This window comes from Mya arenaria, chromosome 5 (assembly GCF_026914265.1).
Source record: "Mya arenaria isolate MELC-2E11 chromosome 5, ASM2691426v1".
Classification (NCBI taxonomy): domain Eukaryota; kingdom Metazoa; phylum Mollusca; class Bivalvia; order Myida; family Myidae; genus Mya; species Mya arenaria.
In genome coordinates this window covers 42,693,574-42,713,841 of record NC_069126.1, presented here as the reverse complement: position 1 = coordinate 42,713,841, position 20,268 = coordinate 42,693,574, and the positions used below count along the sequence as shown (strand labels likewise).

The 20,268-nt window shown below is 33.8% G+C and overlaps 1 protein-coding gene and 1 long non-coding RNA gene across 3 annotated transcripts; one reads left to right on the top strand and one right to left on the bottom strand.

Annotated features, from left to right (window-relative positions):
• Positions 1-7,215: 7,215 nt before the first annotated feature.
• LOC128233455 (uncharacterized) lies at positions 7,216-11,163 on the bottom strand. Its single transcript, XR_008260694.1, has 4 exons — positions 10,857-11,163; positions 9,450-9,528; positions 9,089-9,129; positions 7,216-8,701 (listed from the first exon to the last, which is right to left on the bottom strand). It is a non-coding gene; the product is annotated as an uncharacterized LOC128233455 (long non-coding RNA).
• Positions 11,164-11,289: 126 nt separating this feature from the next.
• Positions 11,290-18,449, top strand: LOC128233453 (pyrimidine-specific ribonucleoside hydrolase RihA-like). Of its 2 annotated transcripts, none has more exons than XM_052947130.1 (6): positions 11,290-11,431; positions 12,204-12,427; positions 13,150-13,324; positions 14,176-14,292; positions 15,137-15,273; positions 17,030-17,575. In XM_052947130.1, the coding sequence occupies exons 2-6, from the start codon at positions 12,236-12,238 to the stop codon at positions 17,375-17,377; spliced, it is 969 nt and encodes a 322-aa protein (XP_052803090.1). In that variant the 5' UTR covers positions 11,290-11,431; positions 12,204-12,235; the 3' UTR covers positions 17,378-17,575. The 2 variants fall into 2 exon arrangements, with proteins under 2 accessions (XP_052803090.1, XP_052803089.1); XM_052947129.1 differs by having other exon boundaries at positions 11,293-11,431; positions 17,452-18,449.
• Positions 18,450-20,268: the final 1,819 nt, after the last annotated feature.

Below are 20,268 nucleotides of genomic sequence, written 5' to 3'. Positions count from 1 at the left end.
AAGTGGACCTAGTAAATAATGACATTGAATACTTAGATGATAAGAGCATACGTTGGTTTGAGAGAATCAACCACAAACATAATGGGTCACTACAGTTACACATTGACTCCAACCCTCTACAATGCACATGTAAACGTCTTAATTTCGTTCACTGGTTGCTGACTTCAGAATTTGTTATCCATCAAAACTTAATGTGTTCGATAGACGGGTTACAAACGCCAGTTAACCAAGATACCTATGCAAAGCTACAAAACGACTGCAACATCAAAATGAAGAATAGCATGTATATCCCAGCATAACGATTGGTACTTTAATTGTAGCAATAATATGCGCTAAATTGGGGAAGCGAGTTCTCGAAAAACACAAAACTAAAAGGAATGCTAGAAGTGTTCGCACACAGCTCATGAACGGTTGTTTCAAGCTTCGATTTTTGTCTTTTCTTATCTACAGCGACAGTGATTCAGAGATAGTGCAGGAACACCTCTGGTCTTTATTAATGAACTCTTTTATGAAAGAAGTAGGAGATGTTTAAACCGAGGTTTTGAAATTTGTCGGCATTGGTGATAGACACTTTCGTCCTGGATACGGCATCATGGATGAAGTGAATAGATGTTTTAATGACACAGCAGTCATCTTGGCAGTTGTATCAAATGCCTTCTGTGAAAGCGTACTTTGCAAAAACGAGCTTGAATATGCAATAATATTAAGGAAGCATGTTGTTTTACTGTTTGTGGAGAAAATATCTGAAGAATCTATGCCTGCCTGCGTGCACCTTTTCAATAAGAATGTTTGGGTGAAGATTGAATTGAAAGATGCCGAAATACAGGTTACACCTCACTTGGATGACGTGTGCTCTGCCATTCTCAGTTTAGCATATTGATTCGTTTCCATTTTGGCAAAAAGCAATCAGAAAAGCTAAAAGACTTGTTTTGAATGTCATTTGTGTCACATAAAATGTATTCAACAATAGTTTTCTGTCTATGAAAGATATTTTTGAATAATTAAATGTATATGAATGCCCTTGTTACAGCTATTTTCGGAAAATCCCGAAACGCACGAGTTCCTTGTTTATAAATGAACGGTTCATTAAAGGAATGAATGATACATGAACTATGCAATGAAAGTCCTTTGATAACCGATTATATATTTAGTGTTTGATGGATGACATATTTATCCACACTTAGTTACTATAACGGTTGATAATAAACAAAGTTTAATAATACTTAATTTTAAAATTTTCAAAGAGAAGTACTGGCTATTTTGTTATTTCATTATGTTGGTAAGAATGTTATAACGATTCGTTTATATAATATTAATACTCAAATTTCATGTCATGGTATATGTGAAGCTTTGTAGCCAGCCCAGAGTATGAATTCGTCATGTGTTGTGCGCAAGCTAACATCGGAATGAAGCATGCCTGTGACAATAATATGTATATATCACAGTATAAATTTGTATAATCAAAAGCATAAAAGAGTATCTTTTAGGATTTTCATCTTAGTAATTCTAGCAAAGAGTATTCTTGTACACAGAAGTAAAATTTAAGTGTTCGTTAAGTTTCGAAGGCAATTTAGTTCGACGACAAAAATATCATGTACAGTGATGCATGATGAGAATTTGCTGCAATAATGGTTATTGCAGTTCGTTAATGCAAGATGTGATGAAGTAGATTAGTATACGGCACATTTATTGTGAGCAAATTAATATGAGAGATATATAAGCTTTGGGAAAGCCCCCTTTTACCATAGCAAAAGCGCTAGTCAGTAAATATTTTAAGTTTGCTTTACGGTAACGCTGATTCTTTGTCGTCTGCTATATTGAGAGGGAGAGTCGGTTTCACTTCTGAGGAATTTTCAAAACTTAGATGCAGACGAATGAAAAATGGTTTAAAATATAAGCTAGTTTCAGTTGTTTATACCCTCAATAAACTCTGAAACAAGTTAACTTGTGTTAAATCAGGAACATACATGTAAACATTCATGTTACTCACATCCGATTCGTTTTAAAAAATTTCTTTCAACCGGATGTTAAAAATACGATGCTGACTACGACTAAAATTATTTCACTTTATTCACGTTGTGTATGGTAGTAAACATATGTTAATATTTAATATTATCTGGATTTTGTCATTTTAATGTGAATTGCAAGCGGATAACTTCCTAGTTACAATAAACCGAACTCTGATTCGTTGAAAGTATATCAAATAGAAAATGAAGTACCTAATAACTTCCTGGTCAACCAAATACGAATCTACGACCATTTTGAATAAAATTTATTTATAAGGTATCTTTATTTATTATTAAAAAGAACGCTTCATACGAGCATTAAAGGCAATATTAGTAGGAAGGAAGTTAAAGTGACACTCTTATTCAAAGTCAATACATAAAAAAGTATAACAATCATCAATTATGACTGATAAACTTTTAAATACTTACTAAATAATGCATTTACTGAAAATTCTAATTACTGATATTAAGTTTGAAACTGTGTATTTAATAACAGAAAACGCAAAAAATATTAAATGATGGTGAATGCTAAAAGATTTATTGTGGTCTATTATAGTCTCATAAGGTAGAAATACTTTGTTTTATGTTTTATGCTCATTTCAAGTCAAATTTAACTTGGTATCCTTCATAAGAACCTATGTGTTCGACATGTATTCATACTTTTTGGAAGATTAAAGCAATATTATTAAGTATGGTAAATCTTTTCTGGGAGTAAGAGTACATCTTTAATGTGTGCTGAACTGTTATTACATTCATTACAGTGGGTTATTGTGCGTAAAGTAAATGTTTTCAATATGTCGCTTTTAAATATAACTGTTTTGAAATTATTGTATGAAAAACGTAAATATGATCTAACCACAAGATATACTACATGATTAAAAACCATCTTCAGTTTTCTGTCTGAGGACATAAGTTGTTCATAATAATAAGATATTGAAAATAAACCTTTTTTAATTTACTGTTTGAAAGCTCAATCGATTTCAATTCACTGTTTTGCATTTCAATCTTTAACTGGTTACTTTCTAGTCTCAGCATATAAACGGAATGTTGTTGGGTTGAAATTATCTTAAATTGAAAAAAAAACACATGTCCTCTTTCAATTCTTCTAGTAATATTAATGTGTTTAAATGTTTGCATACAAATTGTGGCCCGCAAAATTAATGGATAGAGATTGGACATTGTTTTATTTTCGATAAATATTTTGCCACAGAATATAGCGATATAATTAATAACCAAACAGGAAAAAAGAGAGGTTATTCGCCTAAACAATATGAGTCCCGCCCCTTAGAAGTAGTAAAATAATAAGCTCATTCGCTAACGGTGGCAGTCGGCGTTTTTGACCTGTGAAGTCAATTGACATGCTGTAGAGAAATTCGAATTCACTCGGTGTATTCAGGCGGAGCTAAAGCCACGATCATTCAATGCAACGTATCTTTCAAATGCTAAATTCGTTTGCAAACAGTAGTATGGAGGGTTAAGTTTTGCGCATACGCATTGTTCTGCACCTGCGTTAGTTAAATGTATACTCATTTCTTTTAGCTTAATTGTGACGAAAGCTGACATATTTTATTTTTATAATCTCTATTGATTCCATTTTAATCACCCGCCACTGAGTAGTGAGGGGATTATAGGAATGCACTTCGTCTGTCTGTCTGTCTGTCTGTCCTCCCCTCCGTAACATTTCGTGTCCGTGCTATAACTTACTTATGCATTGATGGATTACCATATAACTTGGTAAAAATGTTGTCCTCATTGGGACAATGTGCAGGGACCTTGATCTGGGTCCATACATGAAAGGTCGAGGTCACACGAGACATTCAAAAGGTCAGAGTTCACATGCTCGTTTCTGATTTTAGTTATCTGTCTATGGGACATAATGATACATCTTGCGAATCTAATGCAGTATCCTGCGGGAGAGACTGCTTATCAATATCTCGCAAGTGAATGCGTGCCTCAATAAAAGAGTAATTGGTATCGAGGTATGCAATGTTCTAGATATACCAACGTACATTTTCGGTGTATATTTACCGGCTGAAAACGACAGAACATTTTATTGTGACGTTATTGGCGAATTAGAAGCGCTTATTTTATTTTACTGTACCCAGGGCCATGTAATAGTTGCTGGTGATTTTAATACTAAATTATACGACTATAGCCCAAAATCTGTGGCATTAACAAGAATCGTAAAAAGCTATAACCTTATACCTGTTAACCTTCGCCCATATAACAACTCACACGACTATAGCTACGTAACTAACCGAACAATGATAGATCATATGTTAGTATCCTCCGATTTATATATACGTGTCACATCGTTTGAATTCATTGACGAAAGAAAAATACTTACATCTGATCACTTGCCTTTTGTAATGACCTTTACGGCAGATACTCAAAGTCGAAATGCCGTTAACGATACAAATGTAAGGCGAACTCATGTCGCTTGGGAAAGACTTACACCTGACGACATTTGCATGTATCAAACAACGTTAGATAAAGCGTTTATAAACTAGGAGTTATCCATACTCCCAGACGTTAATACATTAAATGAGACCATTGTATCAGTACTAGTATCAACGTGTGACAAATATCTACCAACACACAACCCGATACACAAACCAAAGACTTACTGGAATGATGAAATAAAACAATTATATCTAACTGCTAAACACGAACGATTACAATGGATGCGAAATGGTCGTCCGCGCAATCCAAGCCATGATTTATTTAAAAGATTTAAGCGAGCAAAGCCCTTTTTATAGCTAAACAGCGGAGGCTCGCCGAAACATATGTGCATAATGTTTTCGATAAAATCGATAACGCGGCAGGAACAGACGACAAGTTATTCTGGCGCCTTCTTAGAAAGTTAAAAAAATAAAAACCCTAACAGTGTTTCAAAACTTGAGGTTGATGGTGTAAAGAACGAGGCTGAGATGATAAAGGATGGTTTTGCTAGTTTTTACTGATCCGTATTTGATGTTAGCTATAATATGCCGCTTTCAGAATTTGAGCGTGAAGTTAAAGACAGAATTAATGAAAAGATTCACGAATCATTACCAGATAACACTACATTTAAAGAAATCTCAGAACATGAAATAAGGATCGCGATTAAAAGATTAAAACGTAAAAAAGCGCCCGGTCCAGACTCGGTTTTAAATGAACACGTTTTATACGGTGGGCAACCAGTTATTATGGCCCTTAAGGTTCTGTTTAATGATATAGTACGCTTCGAAGAGTATCCATCGTCATGGAAACGTAGTTACATCATCCCTATTTCCAAAGGAAATGGCAAGCCACGGTCAAGCCCTACTAGCTACAGGCCGATTTCACTTATTTCTACGTTTTGCAAAATATTCGAGCGTGTCATCGTAAAAAGATTTGATAAAATATCATTTTCCAAATTTCAGAATAAACAACAACAAGGATTCCAAAAAGGACTGAGTTGTATAACTGAAGCCTTTCTACAGGAAGTAATTACGCATAATCTCGATAGTGGAAGTAATGTATATGTACCTCAGTTAGATATGAAAGCCGCCTTTAATGTTGTCTGGTACGACTCCCTATTTTTGAAATTGCACGATCTTGGCATTCAAGGGAAGCTATGGAAAACTCTACTTAATGGTTACCAAAACCTTACAACATACGTGAGGTGGTCTGGTTCAACGTCTGACACTATAAAACATAAGAAACATTTTCATTTCTTTTTCTATCAAAAAGGTTATTCATAAATTAACGACCTACTTTGCCGTGAAGTATATTGAAAAACTAAAGCAAAATGATAATTGCAGTCGACCTACTTTGCCGTGTAGTAAATTGAAAAGCAAAAGAAAAATGACGCTGGCAGTCGACCTACTTTGCCGTGTAGTATATTGAAAAGCTAAAGATAAATCACGCTGGCAGTCGACCTACTTTGTCGTGTAGTATATTCAAAAGCTCAAAAAAATGACGGGACAGTCGACCTACTTTGCCGTGTATAATATTGAAAAGCTAAAGAAAAATGACGCTTGCAGTCGACCTACTTTGCCGTGTAGTATATTGAACAACTCAAGAAAAATGACGCTTGCAGTCGACTTACTTTGCCATGTAGTAAATTGAAAAGCAAAAGATAAATTACGCTGACAGTCGACCTACTTTGTCGTGTAGTATATTGAAAAGCAAAAGAAAAAATTACGCTTGCAGTCGACCTACTTTGTCGTGTAGTATATTGAAAAGCAAAAGAAAAATGACGCTGGCAGTCGACCTCCTTTGCCGTGTAGTAAATTGAAAAGCAAAAGAAAAATGACGCTGGCAGTCGACCTACTTTGCCGTGTAGTATATTGAAAAGCAAAAGAAAAATGACGCTGGCAGTCGACCTACTTTGCCGTGTAGTAAATTGAAAAGCAAAAGAAAAATGACGCTTGCAGTCGACCTACTTTGTCGTGTAGTATATTGAAAAGCTAAAGATAAATCACGCTGGCAGTCGACCTACTTTGTCGTGTAGTATATTCAAAAGCTCAAAAAAATGACGGGACAGTCGACCTACTTTGCCGTGTATAATATTGAAAAGCTAAAGAAAAATGACGCTTGCAGTCGACCTACATTGCCGTGTAGTATATTGAACAACTCAAGAAAAATGACGCTTGCAGTCGACTTACTTTGCCGTGTAGTATATTGAAAAGCTTCAGGTGTTGCACACGATGGCATGGGACCACATATAGTTTTACTTTAGGTTTCATATAGACCCTTACTTGGCTTTTTCACAAATAGCAGCCCGAATTGAAAAAAACACAACAACAACAAGTCACTGATTGCTGTAGAATAATCCCAGACAGAACATTTTGCCACAAGAAAACATAAGGTTTTCTTGTGGTAAAATGTTCTGTCTTGGATTATTCTACAAATTATATCGATGTTAAATTCTAAAAAAAATTAAAAAATAAACATTATTAAAAGTTAAAGATGGATGGTTAACCTTAAGCTACAAAATGATCTAAGATATTTAATAAATACCGCCAAAGGTAGCAATAACAACGTAAAAAATTAATTTAATGCGGTATATTAAAGTGATATATCATTTTAAAGGTTACGTCATTACAAACTCAAATATGCACATTTTTTAAAAATCCATCAATTTTTGACAGAATTATGGCCCTTTTTATTTTACATTTTTATCAATTTTTCTGCCAAAATAGGTCAAATTCAAAACTTCGGAATTTAAATGAAATAAATAATGTCAAACAACACATTTTGTTTATTTTCTATAAATTTAATACACATTCCTAAATATCAGAACCTAAACAAAGTTTTAAGCAAATTATTCTACTTTAAAACAATGATGAAAAAACGTCCATTTTTAAGAAATTTCAAAATTCCTTTATATTTTGAAGAATGAGCTTGAAAAAGGTAAAAGACAAAGAACATTTACATTCTTCCATTCACTGCTTGACTGTTGCATTTTTACAATTAATAGTATTATAAATAGGAAGATTAAAGGCAAACAAAAAATTAGTTGCCATGGTAACCATTCAATAAAAATACAAAAAATGCTTTAAACATCGCTTTTTGTTAAAAAGGAGAATTATGTACATCTTGCCATGATTTGCCTGACAGTTGTAATAAAGGTGAACTTCAACCCATCTAGCAATTCTGAATATTTCAATATAAGTATGAGATTGTCAGCAATTTTCAAGGTTAAATTATAAATATAATTGTATACAAAGTATGACCAAATGATTAACAAATAACAGAAATATTTCATTGACTGAAGCGGACATGCTAAAAAGTATCACATTGAAAATACAAAGTTTTTTAGACAACAATTACAGTTTCTTAAGAAAACTAGACTCTATAGTTACCATGGCAACTGTTTAAAGTGAAACTCTTATTCAGTATCAATGCATACATATGTATAACAAACATATACTTTGACTGTTAACCCTTTAACAACTTACTTAATAATTCATTTTTGGAAAATATTAAGTATTGATAAAAATAAAGTAACCGTGTATTTAAGCTGAAAAAGCAAAGATATTAAATGATTGGTGAATGCATAAAGATTTACTGTGATCTACTATGATCTCAAATGGTAGAAATACTGTCTTTTATGCACATTTCCTTCAAGTAGAAGTAGGCATCCTTCATTAGAACCATTGTTTTCAACATTTATTCATCCTTTTTGGAATAATAAAACAAAAGTATTAATTGTGGTAAATCTTATGTGGGAGTAAGAGTGCATCTTTAAAAGAACCGACTTTTTTTTTAAATTGACATGGAAACTATAAACACGAATAATACCAGATAATGTTTAGAAACAAACATAAAGACAATATTTCTGTTTCAAACCAAATTTAAAATACTTTAATTATTGGAATCAAAATGTGCATAGATTTGGAATCATAATGTCCATGCATGTATTTGTAACCATTCATGACAAGTTTTACACATAAAAAGAAAACATTTTATATGGAAACATTTTCACTCTATAATCACTCAAAAAATGAAGGAACTGTTCATGCTGTACAGGGGAAGTGCAGATACTTCTTATTGCAAGAAAATTAATCCTCTTTGCACTACACTGTAATCTTGGATATTGCAGGAATTGAGAGAGAATCTGTGAGACACTTCATGGTATGACTGTTGCATGATAGAACCACTGTCAAATACTGAAAAATACTGTCAAATTACACCAAGCTGTTTTTTTCTCAGAAACCATCATGAGCCTGAAAATATAACAAAGGAATGTGTTGATTTCAATTAATACACATGTTCACAAAAGAAACTACATGCATTCAGTTTATATGGCAACATACATATACAGATGTATACATACAGTGTAAAAAGGTTTTATCACATTTAATTAAGAGAATACATTATATTACCAGATATTGTCTTAATATTGTCTTAATAAAGTTGACATACATACAGAGAGAAATAAGGATTTTCTAATTTAAAACTTGATACTGTTCAACATTTTTGTCCACTTTTACATAACAAATTACCTTTTCTCTATAATAATTCATTTTTCCTTTCAAAATTATTCCTCAAAAAAGTCAACATTATATTTTTAATAGAGCAAATAAATACAATTTGACAAAAAAAGTACATACAATTAGGTTACTGAATCTGCATCAGTCAGGTGAGAGTGAAACTGAAAGTAAACAGAAACATAGATAATTATGTATTATTCAGAGAGGGACAACTATGTATATATATATATATATGTAATGAGGTTTGATGTCTTTACACAGTTTGGTATTTACCAGAATCAATTTAAGAATCAATTCAACTTTACAGCTCAAAAAAATGTCAAAAGCATTTATTTTACATATAATAAAATATGTCATCATACAAAATGTCAAAGTTTATAAAGAGTTCTTAATAACTCCAGGTATGATTTCAAAGAAAATTAAGCAAATGGCATGTTTATGAGATATTCTCTGGTAAATATGCATCATAGTTCTAAGTTACCTCAGTTCTGGAATCCTTCCCATCATTCTGACTGGCTGAATTTGAGTGGTATGAATGTATTCTATGGCTTTATTTCTCACTGAAAGGAAGAAAAGATTAAATAAAAAAGGGAAAAAAGACTAATAAATGACAAAACTGACCACCAATGAATTGGCAGACATACTAATGTGTAAAAATACTCAAAATATTTAGTCAAAAAGGAAGAACAGCCATTTATGGAATTTGAAGTTTAAAATAATTTCAAATGAATAATCAAAACATTGAGTTGAAAATTAATGACAGCAATTGAAATCCTATCATAACAGGAATTCCAATAAATCTGAAGACAAATAATGTTTGAAAAGTTGAATAATTTTTACAGAGAGTGATTTTATAATCCAAGTAACTATACAGAACATAAAAATGTTTCCTAAAATTTACACATTAAAACATTGATATGTTGAAATTTGAAACTTTCCAATTATTATTTAAGTATAAGTTACTTATTGATAATGTATGATCTATAAACAATTAAAATTGGTAGGCATCCAATTAACTGTTTAGAAGATTAAAAAAATGCTTACTTTCTTAGTTTCAATTGTGAAATGCCTATATAAGCCAGCCTGCATTTTTCTTATTAACCAATAAAACACTAAATGGAAACTTGGCGTTGTAATTTGATTAATTGGGTTTTGGTTGTCGAGCTCTTTTAAGTTATTTAATATGAATTTGTCGGTCAATGCCCGTTGCAGAAACATGCGCATAAACAATAACAAACTTTAGCTTGACAGATTCTTAATTAATAATATAGAATGGCTTAATAAAGAATAACTGCCAATTCTCCAATAGTTTATTTACATTCTTTAAAACCGAAAGTGCCCAGATCCTTAAAGAACCTAGTCTGTTTATTTCATTAAAACCAATCACAATATTGCAAATGTCTTATTTATTCAAATTATAAAACATTTGACCAATGTTCATGCAAAAAATTGGCAACCCCTTATAAATAGCATTCTAAATATAATAAAACAATGATATGCATAAACCTACCTCAATGTTTACTCAAAATAAATTACTATTTACAGAGGTTGGCATTTAAAAAGTAAACAAAAATCACTTCCTGGTTAATTCGGATACTCTCGGCTTTTAAGGTTGCATGCCTTATGAGTCATCAAATTGTTCTTGTTTTTGGCCACTCTCAGAAACGATGTGTTTATAAATAGCCCTTGCGGAAAAATGCGACAGATTACTGAATCAAATGGATAGTATCACTGTGTAGATAAATGAATGAATTTTCAGAAATTCGATGATGCATTGTTGTTCTCTTTCGATTTTGACCTATAATTCAGCATGTTTTATCCCCTGTTTCAGTTTTTGTCAAAATAAAAGCAGAAAATATACATAATAATTCATTAAAGTTATACTCACCGATGCAGGAGACGTCAATGTATCCTTGTAAAGTCATTGACAATCAAAACAATTCTTAAAATATCCGAAATCGAAAGTATAAAATGACAGTCAAAACGTCCCAAGACCGGCAGAAAAACGACATATTACAAAAAATGCTTGTGAAACTTTTTGCTCGTTTTATTTTGTTTCACATAATTAGATAAAACCCGTACTACAGTTGATAGATAATTTATTCATGATTATTTTGGTACCATTTTCGGCAGTAAGTATAAATGTTTGCAGGAGTAATATCCATTGGAGTGAGGAGTGGTATTAGCATTGTGCAGAATAGGGAAGTGTAAAAAACGACGTTACGTTGTTATTGCTACCAAAGGTACATAACTTCGAGACGTATTATGACGGCTAAATAAAAGTAAAATTAAGATACCCTTGTTTACTTCCGCTAGCATACACAAATATTTCTGACCACGATCGACCTCGATTTTATCTCTTGTCGATTTAAAATCTAGCACGCGAGTATAAGTAGTGTAACACGGATACAAGGATATAAAATCTTACAATTTAGTACAAAGGAAATATCGGTTAACACACAGGTGAGGGGACGATTTCATCATATTTAAATTTGTGTGTATTTGTATGTGTATATTTTATGTAATATGTACATTTCTGTTTTATTCTTTCATAACTTAAGATTCCGTTTTAAAACTGATTTATGAATTATGCAATATATTGTATTGTTTGATAGTATCCTATCCTATTTTCGTTTTCGTCTATTCAATTGTCAATGACATAATACATGTCGTTTAGAATAAAATCTGTACATGTTAGCACAGACCTCGATTTATCAATGCTCCATCTATTTATAGACTGCGTCAAATGCATGCATTTTAAGCGTATTTTATTACTTTTCTTCTCCGATATTGACATGCACATTAAATTTTGATGATTAAAGGTGAGTGCCAGGTGAACAATCCGCTAGTTGACCCCCCCCCCATACTATTTCAATGTCACACTGATTACTAAACACAGGGTTATAATGCAAGCGGCTAACTGAATATATTAATACGCCAATTTAACTTGTAACAATTAACCTGAATTGCAATGAAATAGAACCTCTGTTTTAACGATTATTATTATACTGAATTACACTTTATGGAACCATTTACTATATAGAATGATCTCGGACATTTAAAAGGGTTAAAAATTAACTTCATCTGTAACACAATAACTTAGATTGTTGAATCGGGATCATTCTTTGCATCAGAAGTCACATTATTTATACAATATCCATGATATTCGTTAAACGTGTATAAATTATGTAATTTTCGATCAACTATTATTCTCCCTTTTAATACAACCATACAGTACAAATATCACGTGCGTTTCGCCAGAAAAAAATGTCAACTCCCAGTCGACGCAAGCTTCTTATCGACACCGATGCCGGTGTTGACGATGCCCAAGCGATCCTGATGGCATTGAAGTGCCCGGATGTTGACGTCATCGGAATTACGTGCGTCGCCGGAAATGCTGACGCGATGCAAGTCGGGAAAAATGTGTTGAGAGTGTTACAAGTTGTGAATCGACTTGACGTAAGTGTTTGTTACAAAGAAAATATTTATGAGATCAATTACTGCTTTGGGTTCCTCTAATAAAAATAACTGATTTTGCCTATTGAAGGGGTGGGTCCACGAATATTTGTTTGAAGGGGGTAGCTCAAAACATACAATTGCAAACTAAAATGGGGATTTTCATGATGGTGTATTCTACAGTTAAGTACTATATCTGCATTTGTCCTTAAGTTGGATGACGCCCTTCCCCTACGTGTGTGTACGTTTATGTCACGACACAACTGGACGATCTAGCTATGGGCGTTGGCTCAAGTGAGAGCATGAGTCTTGTTAGTTTGTTTTACAAGAATTACATTCAAAGGTGGTATTGACAGTTTTATAAGACCGCTCAATTCGTAATGATACAACGAACGACGAGTCTTACATGCGGTGCTATGAGTATAACCTTTCAAAATGTCCTCCCAAAGTTAGTATTATAAGTTGCTGCCCGTCTATAAACATATATTGTTTGTTAACATGTCTTGTAAAGACGGGCGAATATGGTACAATTGTAAGAGCTTCTCTGGTTCTTTAACGTGTACATGTGCAATTGTGCATAGCTATGTCATATAAGCTTTCTTCCCGGAAAATGGTTAGTTTTTAAGTATTGAGGCAGGTGATCGAGTCTGCGCCCCCTAGATAGACAGTAAAATGGGGATTTCCATTAAGACACTGTTCTGCATCGTACACCTTAATATTTGTAGATACCAGTGTATATCGGATGTAACGAACCTTTGCTTGGTGACAAAAAAGAAACCAGTGATTACCACGGTTCGGATGGCTTCGGTGACGTCCCGGATCCCGAGGCCCCGGATGATAGCCTACTCGAGTCAGAACACGCCGTTAATGCGCTAATGAGACTTTCCAAGAAACAGGAAGGTATGGCAAGCTAAAAGCGCAAATAAAAGTGAATATGAAAAAGTAGATAACCTTTTTAGTGGTTGAATGCTTTCTGAAATCCAGACGAACTTACCTATCTGGAGTGGTACAAATAGGTCTGAATTCGATCTAAGATTGATGTAACTAATCGGATTGTAAGGTAAAAATAACCTACCGATACAGTGAATGAAGTCAATGATGTATGACCATAAGATTGACTTATTTTGCATATTGAACACCTGTTACCTCCCCTGTTTAATGCCTCTTAAAAGTGAAGGAAGAGAGGGGAAGGTGTACTTTGCACTGTTCAATAACATCAGTCAGGTTAAATAACCAGTGAAGTATTCATTTTAAACCTTTCAGTCTTTATCTAGTGCAGATAATCTACTTTTGCTTTGAGCCCGGATTATTAAAAATAGTAGAAACGACCTACTACCAACCACGGAATGAAATCAAGCAACACATATGAAAGACAAGAACACACACTAGCATTACGAATGACATATATGTATTGGGTCAATTGTTTAGAACTTTGTTGAACCAATCCTGATAATTGATTTTCAAATTTGTCCAAAGCCTTCTGAAGGCAAGAATCAAAATCAAACATTTCAAACATTGTTTATGTTATCAAAAGGGTCTACTTGCAATAAATAAGTGATCGCAGGCGGTCCTATCACGTTTTCTGTTATCTTCAAGGTATATTGCCGAGTTGTTACGATTGTATAGGGCTTGCTATATCGCTTATAGCGCAAGATAACAGTCTTTGTGGCAGCTGAGAAAAACATCATCATTTTTGATAATTGTGATTAAAACTTATCAAGAGTGCTACTCTGACATTGTCCTGTTTTCAGGGGAGTTATCTCTTGTGTGCCTAGCACCCCTTACAAATATTGCAATGGCTATCAGAATGGATCCCGGCATCGGCTCACGACTAAAACACTGCTACATCATGGGCGGGAACCATCATGGTGAGAATTCATGTTTGGGCAATATATGCCTAGTATTAATGAAAGGCAAAAGTTATTCTTTGTTTCCACTAACAACTCCAAAAATAATATACATTTATCAGTTTAAATCACTATTGTAGAATATTTTAAATATTACTAAAACATGCACATTTTAAAGGATATTACGAATAAAATCTAATCTACGGCGAAAAAAAAAGTTTTGGGTCGGAAAGGAAAATATGGGTTCGGTCGGGTTAGTAGACACAAATATTTTTTACGCGAAATAGGGTTTAAGGAAGACATATGGTGATGCCCGCATGAGATCCGGACTCCACATATTATCTGATTGTGAAAATCAAATGTTGTTGTTGTTTTTTTGTCTGCATTTTTTTTGTTTAAAACATTCAACATTATTATAAATAAGATATATGCAAGATATTATGACGTCATTTAAATCAAACAGAATATGTGGCTCTATGCGCATGCGCAGTTACAGCAATTAACGTAATCATGAAGAGTCGTTTTCAGCAATAAGTAACGATTCTGTATAAATAAGAAACCTAGCATTTTAAAAAATGGTCCTTGATATAAAACGCAGAATGCATATAGATATAGTAGCGCAGATAAGATTGCCGAATACGTTAGTAACATACACAAAGATGGTATTGGAATACGCAGATATTGTGTGTATTTGTCTCAAGTCAGTAGTTTATAAATGAGAATTTTAATGTCAATAAAAGACATCTACACTGAAATACATGCACAGTATACCGGCGACATTTATGCCGCGCTTCACCTTTCCCTTGTAATGTATATGATGGGTCCATATATGTATGTGATGTGAGATATTCTTGTACTGTTTAAGGGAAAGGGAACATGACGGTCGCCGCGGAGTTTAATTTCTATTTTGATCCTGAGGCCGCTTACGTTGTCTTGAATCAACTAAAGGCGCCCATTACCATTGTCACGTGGGAGACTTGTATGGAGCATTCCATTCCATGGGTAAATATTACGATATAGTTAAAGGCAGCTTAATTTACTTTTATAATATCAAAAATCATTTCGATGCGATGGACTTGTATTAAATATCACACAATAAAAAAATCTAGATAGAAAATGGTCATATACAGAGTTAGGAAATGGCTAAGATCGAATGATTTAATTTAAGATGTACTTGGTACAAGTGCAATTGTACAGTTTTTTATATAATAAGCTAGACTATTCGAGGAATAAGGAGAGCTAAACTACCCACCCTGGCGGCAGCGTCACACCTTGGTAAAGGTTTTGCATGTAAGCACCTTTAGGTCATTATCTCAGCAATTGCATCATGTATTGCATTAAAACTTTATATATGTATTCCCAACTATCGACACTACTTAATTAATCAAGATACGATAACACTAATTTGAATATAACGCAAATTAGTGGTCTTTATAATTTGACTTAGGAATTCTGGTTAAGGTTTTTGCTTGTAAGCTTTCATAGGTTAATATCTCAGCAACTACTTGATGTATTGTTTTGAGACTTTATACAACGCTACTCAACCATCCAACCAACTTAAATAACCAAGTTAGATAACTCTATTTTGCATAAAATGCTAAATATGGCCGTTTATTTTTTTACTTCAAAATTCTGGTAACCACATTTTTGTCAATATCTCAGCAAATACAACATGTATTGCATTGCAACTTAAGACATGGGTTCCCAACTATCCAACATTTTTAATTGATCAAGTAAGTAAACTCTACCATGCATATAGTGCAAATAATTGTTCTTTATTATTCAACATAGAAATTCTGGGTAAGGTTTTTAACGCATGTCAGCACACATAGGTTAATAGTTCAGCAACTGCTTGATGTATTGCATTGAGACTTTAAACAACGGAATTCAACCATCCTACTCGAAAAACCAAGTTAGATTATTGTGTTTTGCAAATGATGTCCCTTAATTATTCGCCTTATAAATTCTGGTTAAGGTTTTGCATGTAACAACACTAAAGCCATTATCTCAGCAAATACAGCATGGATTGCATTGAAACTTTATACATGTGCTCCCAACCATTCAGCCTTCTTAATTTATCAAGAACGGTAACCTTTTCCTGCATATGATATCAATTTTGGCCCTTTATTATTCAACTTAGCAATTATGGTTAATGTTTTGCATGTTTGAACGTGTAGGTCAATAACTCAGCAACTACTTTATGTATTGCATTGAAACTTTAAACAATCAAGTATGATAACTCTAATTGCATATAATACAAATTTTGTCCCTTTATTATTTGACTTATACATTCTGGATAAGATTTTGCATTTAATCTTTTTTTACAGTGATCCATGCATGTTTCACTAAAATTTTGCAATTCTTACCTAAAAAGCGGCGGAATAGTCGATCGTGCTGTCTCTGTGTAAGCTCTAGTTAGTGTTTTTATTCTAAGAATAAAACTGTACATTCTAGTGTCTTGAAATTAATTAATGCAAATGTGTGTGTGTGTGTGTGCGTGCGTGCGTGCGTGCGTGCGTGCGTGCGTGCGTGCGTGCGTGCGTGCGTGTGTGTTGGACGAATGATGATGATGATGACGACGACGGCGACGACGGCGACGACGACAACGACGACAACGACGAAGACGACGACAACGATGATGATGATGATGATGATGATGATGATGATGATGATGATGATGATGATGATGATGATGATGATGATGATGATGATGATGATGATGATGTTGGTTTTATATATCAATACATTCTTTTAATAGGATAATTTTATGGCTTTGAAAAAATGCTACTGCAAGACAACTGTTGGAAAGTTTGTGTCCATGCTTGAAGAAAATGTGATAAAATCGTTTTATCAAACACTGCGTGATTCTGGAATCGATAAAAACTACGAAGTTGTGGATCAGTTTGCAATGGCGGCAGCCATATTTGATGATGTCATCATTTCACAAGAACTTGTTTACTCAACCGTTGAACTTACTTCAGATTTATGTCGAGGTCAAATGGTAGTTGATTGGTCAAATGTGTTAAAGAGAAATCCTAATGTCAATGTAGTACTTAAAATTGATATGAAAAAGATCTTAGATTCGTACGAGAATATGTTAAAATAATCTGTAGAATAATGTGCAAAATCAATGGCTTTGTTGGTGAGATAAATCGTATCTCAAAGTTTGATCTGTTGTAGGAGTTTTATTCCAACATTCGTGACAAAGGCGGGGATGTTTGCAATTTCCTCTCAAAAATAGAAAAGAAATCATGTGAATACGCCAAGAAACAAAAGTGGGCTACTTTCATGCCCGCGGATGAATATCTTATAGCATGTGTTCTGAGGCCCAACGTCATTAAAACCTGCTGTGACGTGTACGCAACTGTGGACGTTAAGGGGCATTACACGTGGGGACAGATGATAGTCGACTGGCAAAAAGTCCTGAAAAGACCCAACAATGTGTGCGTTGTAACAGACATAAACCAGGATATATTTGAAGGAATGTTAGCAGACCTATTTATAAACAAGGACACACACCGCAGGACATGATTTGTCCAATCTTTTGAGACGTCTCAATTACAAACATCCTTGTTTACATTAGAAAAAAGGATTGTCTGATGAAATAGCTGTGTTTCACCCATCACTGGTACGAACATTGAGGTTCTTATTGTTGAATGTATTCTTATACATATGTTTGTTAATCAGTGGACAAAATAATTGCCTTTGACTTTCAAGCAAGTTAGTCTACAAAAGTACTTCATCAAGGCCTCCGAAAGTGTGCCGCATTTGTGACTAGATGGCTGTCACATAAATGTGTGTGTGTTTTGTTTGATTATGAATATAGTAATAAACATTATATAATTATTTTGTATACTGAATTAAGATTCAGTTGTTGTCTCATGATGTGTATATTTGTTTAATCATTTATTTGTTCGCCAAAGATTATTTTATCTATGATTTATTTTGTCATATAAATTTGATCATTGGCGATTGATTCCTAATCAAATAGGTTTGTACAAGCGTAAGTTATACCGTACCGTTCATAGATAAACAATAGAAAAATATTTCTTAATTGATATAATTTAGAAAGTTATATGAAAGTATATATATATAGTTGTATAGACTGTATTAATAAACTTATTTATACATCTGTTCCGCCATATATGCATATGAAAGCCTTTGTATTACATGTATATATAAACGTTTGTATTAGACTTATTTGATCACGGGTCATATTGGCCAATCTCAAATATATGTTGTGCTATAAAATTCTTTGGAACAAGTTTTTCACTTTTTTCTTCTATCAACACTGTCTTCCTGAGGTATAGAGGGGATTCTAGGGAACATTAATATCAGGATAGCAATATCAGGGACATCAATGTCAGGGACATCAATATCAGGGACATCAATATCAGGGACATCAATATCAGGGACATCAATAGCAGGGACATCAATATCAGGGATATTAATATCAGGGATATCAATATCAGGGACATCAATATCAGGGACATCAATAGCAGGGACATCAATATCAGGGACATCAATATCAGGGACATCAATATCAGGGACATCAATATCAGGGACATCAATATCAGGGACATCATTATCAGGGACATCAATATCAGGGACATCAATATCAGGGACATCAATATCAGGGACATCAATATCAGGGACATCAATATCAGGGACATCAATATCAGGGACATCAATATCAGGGACATCAATATCAGGGACATCAATATCAGGGACATCAATATCAGGGATATCAATATCAGGGACATCAATAGCAGGGACATCAATATCAGGGACATCAATATCAGGGACATCAATATCAGGGACATCAATATCAGGGATATCAATATCAGGGACATCAATAGCAGGGACATCAATATCAGGGATATCAATATCAGGGACATCAATATGAGGGACATCAATAGCAGGGACATCAATATTAGGGACATCAATATCAGGGACATCAATATCAGGGATAATTTTTTAATAAACTCCATTCAAGTATATTATCAGACAACTCAGGGATGGCCAAAAATGCGTCAACATACGATAGTAGCCATTGTGTTCATCACTGATGTACTACAACACATAGCTAAATTCCATAGTTAAACTAATGATAGAAGTTTATAGGGGAAATAACGTTGTTCTTTATGAGTCATCCATTGTACATAGTTTTTTATTAGAAATAATAGCTGTTTTTATAGTTTTTACTATGTCAGTGCATTTAAAAATGTGAAAAATAGAAAATTATGTATATATATAAACGTTGCATGACGTTAAACGTAGCAAAGAGCAAACTTGTTGATCAATGCAAACACAGTTTGAAGATTAAACTGCTTCGTTCAATTAATTGTAAACACCATGCTACATTGCTGCAGGAAATGTATTTCCAAATGTGATTTCTCGATTAAAACTGTAATAGATATCACATTTCTCCCAACTCAGATAAGTAGAGCCAATAATATAACCATGCTAGAAATTCTTATCTTGCCCACGGGCGAAGACAAAATGCCCGTATGGAACTCCTTTTTAATGGTCGCCACATTGTAATTACCTACCTTGTTAAAGACTGTCGTCTGTAACATCATGAAAACATGTCTTGTGGCAATATTTAGAACGCTAATTATTTGTTTCTCGCTTCAAATGTCACTATAAAACAGTTTTCACGCACCTTTCAAGAAATAATGCTTCACTTTCCTTGAAACTATTTAAAGACCGATTTGACTATTAACATAATCTGAATCTCTGCGCGCATATCCATGACAACCACGAATTGTCGCATATCCATGCACAATGATTTTACTAAGCACAAAAGAGTTCCAGGCAAAAAATACTTTTTTACTTATTTTTGTTTACATGAGGTTGGTGAAAAAGCATCTACCATAGCCGCTCGTGTTAGATAGGTTTATCCCGACCCTTGCGCAGGGTGTTTTGCGGTAAAACTCGGTGAACCTCGTTTCCGCAAAACACCTTACGCTCGGGTCAGAACGAACCTATCTTACA

Excerpts from the sequence above, each read along its gene's own strand:
- LOC128233453 (XM_052947129.1), top strand. The coding sequence starts at position 12,236 with ATGTCAACTCCCAGTCGACGCAAGCTTCTTATCGACACCGATGCCGGT. Across the intron at positions 12,428-13,149 it reads AAGTTGTGAATCGACTTGAC|ATACCAGTGTATATCGGATG; the intron begins GTAAGTGTTTGT and ends TAATATTTGTAG. Across the intron at positions 14,293-15,136 it reads CATGGGCGGGAACCATCATG|GGAAAGGGAACATGACGGTC; the intron begins GTGAGAATTCAT and ends GTACTGTTTAAG.